The sequence below is a fragment of the Chiloscyllium plagiosum genome, unplaced genomic scaffold (genome assembly GCF_004010195.1).
Source record: "Chiloscyllium plagiosum isolate BGI_BamShark_2017 unplaced genomic scaffold, ASM401019v2 scaf_5665, whole genome shotgun sequence".
NCBI classification, from domain to species: Eukaryota; Metazoa; Chordata; class Chondrichthyes; order Orectolobiformes; family Hemiscylliidae; genus Chiloscyllium; species Chiloscyllium plagiosum.
This window is the reverse complement of record NW_025212796.1, coordinates 5,166-11,241: the sequence shown is the minus strand read 5'-3', so window position 1 is coordinate 11,241 and position 6,076 is coordinate 5,166. Positions and strand designations below refer to the sequence as shown.

General features: G+C 55.5%; 1 protein-coding gene across 1 annotated transcript in view; it reads right to left on the bottom strand.

The window, feature by feature from the left end:
* Window positions 1-6,076, bottom strand: part of rfx5 (regulatory factor X, 5) — a gene marked incomplete at its 5' end in the record, with an annotated part of 19,225 nt that overhangs the window by 8,289 nt on the left and 4,860 nt on the right. Inside the window, one exon of the mRNA XM_043686090.1 lies at window positions 3,817-3,898. Within this exon, the coding sequence (XP_043542025.1) occupies window positions 3,817-3,898 (82 nt within the window). The remainder of the gene's footprint in view (window positions 1-3,816; window positions 3,899-6,076) is intronic.

Here is a 6,076-nt window from a genome sequence, read left to right as displayed (position 1 = left end):
GACAGAGACAGACAGACACACATGGTGAGACCACTCAGGGGCAGGGGACAGGGACAGACAGACACACATGGTGAGACCACTCAGGGACAGGGACAGAGACAGACACACATGGTGAGACCACTCAGGGGCAGGGGACAGGGACAGAGACAGACAGACACACATGGTGAGACCACTCAGGGACAGGGACAGAGACAGACACACATGGTGAGACCACTCAGGGACAGGGACAGAGACAGACACACATGGTGAGACCACTCAGGGACAGGGGACAGGGACAGACAGACAGACACACATGGTGAGACCACTCAGGGACAGGGACAGAGACAGACACACATGGTGAGACCACTCAGGGACAGGGACAGAGACAGACACACATGGTGAGACCACTCAGGGACAGGGACAGAGACAGACACACATGGTGAGACCACTCAGGGACAGGGACAGAGACAGACACACATGGTGAGACCACTCAGGGACAGGGACAGAGACAGACACACATGGTGAGACCACTCAGGGACAGGGACAGAGACAGACACACATGGTGAGACCACTCAGGGACAGGGACAGAGACAGACACACATGGTGAGACCACTCAGGGACAGGGACAGAGACAGACACACATGGTGAGACCACTCAGGGACAGGGACAGAGACAGACACACATGGTGAGACCACTCAGGGACAGGGACAGAGACAGACACACATGGTGAGACCACTCAGGGACAGGGACAGAGACAGACACACATGGTGAGACCACTCAGGGGCAGGGGACAGGGACAGAGACAGACAGACACACATGGTGAGACCACTCAGGGACAGGGACAGAGACAGACACACATGGTGAGACCACTCAGGGACAGGGACAGAGACAGACACACATGGTGAGACCACTCAGGGACAGGGACAGAGACAGACACACATGGTGAGACCACTCAGGGACAGGGGACAGGGACAGACAGACAGACACACATGGTGAGACCACTCAGGGACAGGGACAGAGACAGACACACATGGTGAGACCACTCAGGGACAGGGACAGAGACAGACACACATGGTGAGACCACTCAGGGACAGGGACAGAGACAGACACACATGGTGAGACCACTCAGGGACAGGGACAGAGACAGACACACATGGTGAGACCACTCAGGGACAGGGACAGAGACAGACACACATGGTGAGACCACTCAGGGACAGGGACAGAGACAGACACACATGGTGAGACCACTCAGGGACAGGGACAGAGACAGACACACATGGTGAGACCACTCAGGGACAGGGACAGAGACAGACACACATGGTGAGACCACTCAGGGACAGGGACAGAGACAGACACACATGGTGAGACCACTCAGGGACAGGGACAGAGACAGACACACATGGTGAGACCACTCAGGGGCAGGGGACAGGGACAGAGACAGACAGACACACATGGTGAGACCACTCAGGGACAGGGACAGAGACAGACACACATGGTGAGACCACTCAGGGACAGGGACAGAGACAGACACACATGGTGAGACCACTCAGGGACAGGGACAGAGACAGACACACATGGTGAGACCACTCAGGGACAGGGACAGAGACAGACACACATGGTGAGACCACTCAGGGACAGGGGACAGGGACAGACAGACAGACACACATGGTGAGACCACTCAGGGACAGGGACAGAGACAGACACACATGGTGAGACCACTCAGGGACAGGGACAGAGACAGACACACATGGTGAGACCACTCAGGGACAGGGACAGAGACAGACACACATGGTGAGACCACTCAGGGACAGGGACAGAGACAGACACACATGGTGAGACCACTCAGGGACAGGGACAGAGACAGACACACATGGTGAGACCACTCAGGGACAGGGACAGAGACAGACACACATGGTGAGACCACTCAGGGACAGGGACAGAGACAGACACACATGGTGAGACCACTCAGGGACAGGGACAGAGACAGACACACATGGTGAGACCACTCAGGGACAGGGACAGAGACAGACACACATGGTGAGACCACTCAGGGGCAGGGGACAGGGACAGAGACAGACAGACACACATGGTGAGACCACTCAGGGACAGGGACAGAGACAGACACACATGGTGAGACCACTCAGGGACAGGGACAGAGACAGACACACATGGTGAGACCACTCAGGGACAGGGACAGAGACAGACACACATGGTGAGACCACTCAGGGACAGGGACAGAGACAGACACACATGGTGAGACCACTCAGGGACAGGGACAGAGACAGACACACATGGTGAGACCACTCAGGGACAGGGGACAGGGACAGACAGACAGACACACATGGTGAGACCACTCAGGGACAGGGACAGAGACAGACACACATGGTGAGACCACTCAGGGACAGGGACAGAGACAGACACACATGGTGAGACCACTCAGGGACAGGGACAGAGACAGACACACATGGTGAGACCACTCAGGGACAGGGACAGAGACAGACACACATGGTGAGACCACTCAGGGACAGGGACAGAGACAGACACACATGGTGAGACCACTCAGGGACAGGGACAGAGACAGACACACATGGTGAGACCACTCAGGGACAGGGACAGAGACAGACACACATGGTGAGACCACTCAGGGACAGGGACAGAGACAGACACACATGGTGAGACCACTCAGGGGCAGGGGACAGGGACAGAGACAGACAGACACACATGGTGAGACCACTCAGGGACAGGGACAGAGACAGACACACATGGTGAGACCACTCAGGGACAGCCCACTCCCTCAGCGCTGACCCTCCGATAGTGCCCACGCCCCTCAGCACTGACCCTCCAACAGTGCCCACTCCCTCAGCGCTGACCCTCCGACAGCGCCCACTCCCTCAGCGCTGACCCTCCGATAGTGCCCACGCCCTCAGCGCTGACCCTCCCACAGTGCCCACTCCCTCAGCCCTGACCCTCCGACAGCGCCCACTCCCTCAGTACTGACCCTCCGACAGTGCCCACACCCTCAGCACTGACCCTCCGACAGTGCCCGCTCCCTCAGCCCTGACCCTCCCGCAGTGCCCGCTCCCTCAGTGCTGACCCTCCGACAGTGCCCACTCCCTCAGCCCTGACCCTCCGACAGCGCCCACTCCCTCAGTACTGACCCTCCCTCAGCACTGACCCTGACAGTGCCCGCTCCCTCAGCCCTGACCCTCCCGCAGTGCCCACTCCCTCAGTACTGACCCTCCGACAGCGCCCACTCCCTCAGCACTGACCCTGACAGTGCCCGCTCCCTCAGCCCTGACCCTCCCGCAGTGCCCGCTCCCTCAGCACTGACCTTCCGACAGTGCCCACTCCCTCAGCACTGACCCTCTAACAACACCCACTCCCTCAGTACTGACCCTCCGACAGTGCCCACACCCTGAGCACTGACCCTCCGACAGTGCCCGCTCCCTCAGCCCTGACCTTCCCGCATTGCCCGCTCCCTCAGTGCTGACCCTCCGACAACGTAGTAGTACTCTTTCTGAACGACTCCTGGCTTGTCAAAGATTCAGGAGTCTTTGCAGATTATTGAAACAGTGTGGACTGCAGACGCTGGGAGAGTCAGGGTCAAAAAGGGTGGTGCTGGAAAAGCACAGCCGGTCAGGCAGGAGCAGGAGAATCGACGTTTCGGCCGGAAGCTGATTCCTGATGAGGGCACGCTCGAAACGTCGACTCTCCTGCTCCTGCCTGACCGGCTGTGCTTTTCCAGCGCCACACTTTTCAGATTACTGCACAGCTTTTAAAGGATGAAAAACCACAGTGAAACCCCATGCCCCGTATACATCGCCGTGTCCTACTCACTGGCTCCTGCAGCTTCAGATCCAGGCTGGGGAGGGAGGGCATGTTAACCACGGTCTTCCTCCTGATCCCACCATAGCAGTATGTTGGAGTGAGTCAAGAACTTCAAATAAACATGGACCATTTGTGCTGCATTTTGGGAAAGCAAATCTTAGCAGGACTTATATTTAATGGTAAGGTCCTGGGGAGTGTTGCTGAACAAAGAGAACTTGGAGTGCAGGTTTATAGCTCCTTGAAAGTGGAGTCGCAGGTAGATAGGATAGTGAAGGCGGCGTTTGGTATGCTTTCCTTTATTGGTCAGAGTATTGAGTACAGGAGTCGGAAAGATGTTGTGAAACTTGAAAGGGTTCAGAAAAGATTTACAAGGATGTTGCCAGGGTTGGAGGATCTGAGCTACAGGGAGAGGCTGAACAGGCTGGGACTGTTTTCCCTGGAGCGTCGGAGGCTGAGGGGTGACCTTATAGAGGTTTATAAAATCATGAGGGGCATGGGATAGGGTAAATATACAAGGTCGAGAGTGTGGTGCTGGAAAAGCGCAGCAGGTCAGGCAGCATACGAGGAGCAGGAAAATCGACGTTTCAGGGAAAAGCCCTTCATCAGATGCTGCCTGACCTGCTGTGCTTTTCCGGCACACACTCTCTACTCTAATCTCCAGCATCTATAGTCCACACTTTTGCTTATATAGACGAAGTCTTTTCCCTGGGGTCGGGGAGTCCAGAACTTGAGGGGCATAGGTTTAGGGTGAGAGAGGAAAGATATAAAAGGGACATAAGGGACAGTTTGTTTTCCCACGCAGAGGGTGGTGCGTGTATGGAATGAGCTGCCAGAGGAAGTGGTGGAGGCTGGTACAATGACAGCATTGAAAAGGCATCTGGATGGGTATATGAATAGGAAGGGTTTGGAGGGCTGGGTGCTGGCAAATGGGACTGGATTAGGTTGGGATATCTGGTCGGCATGGATGAGGTGAGCCGAAAGGGTCTGTCTCCGTGCTGGACAGCTCTATCGAGATTAGACGGTGAGAATGGTGTCTAGCTGGGAATGTGTGTGTGTGGAAGGGAGACAGACAGCATGTGAGTGCCATACTCCCACCACCCAGCCTGCCGAGAGGCACCACCCGAGAGCCCTGGAGGGTCTGCGACGAGGCTGCGTGTCGCAGCTCGCGATCCCAACCGCGAACCTGCCAGATTGTTTAAGAACCCGAAGGGACTGCGGAGGCTGGAAATCCGGAACGGAAACAGAAGAGAAAGTGAAGAGAAAGTCCGTTTCGGGTCCGGTGAGCCTTCCTCAGGGTGATGCCAGACCTGCTGAGCCATTCCCGCAATTTTTGGTTTAAAGGATCAGGAGGGGAGGGAAATCTGCAAGGTGGGGTTGTACAGGATGTTGGTGAGGCCTCGTCTGGAGAACTGTGTCCAGCTCTCGTCGCCCTGTTACAGGAAGGAGATTATTAAACTGGAGAGGGTTCAGAAGAGATTTACCCGGATGCTGCTGGGTGTGGAGGGTTTAAGATATAAGGAGAAGCAGGATAGACTGGGACTTTTTTTTCCACTGGTGTATCGGAGGTTGAGAGGTGACCTATAAAGGTTTACAAAATCAGGAGGGGTCGAGATATGGTCATGGCAGGTTGGGTGGGAGATTTCAAGGTGAGGCGCACATTTTTAAGGTGAGAGGGGAGGAGTTTAATAAAAAAGACCAAAGAGGCACATTTTTTTGCACAGAGAGTGGTTTGTGTGTGGAATACTTCCTGAGGATGCGGGAACAGTTACAACGTTTAAAAGACATTTGGATAAGTACATGAATGTGAAATGTTTGGAGGGATATGGGCCAGGAGCAGGCAGGTAGGATGGGTTTAGTTTGGGATGATGGACTGGCTGGACATAATGGTCTGTTTCAGTGCGGTATGATGAAGTCAGTGACTCCAGCAGCCCAGCAATTGGGTCACATCTCAATTGCATTCGGAATGAGTCTGTGCTCAGGGCAATTAGTAATGGGCTACAAATGGTCACCTGGCCAAGAACAGTGACATACTGAATGACAATAGTGGCAGAAGAAACCTTTACTCCCACTTCAGACAGAGGGTTACTTTAATATCCTCTCCCATCGGGATGACCCTCCCGACAGCACCCGCTCCCTCAGCACTGACCCTCCGACGGCACCCGTTCCCTCAGCACTGACCCTCCCGACAGTACCCACTCCCTCAGCACTGACCCTCCGACGGCACCCGCTCCCTCAGCCCTGACCCTCCGACAGCACCCACTCCCTCAGC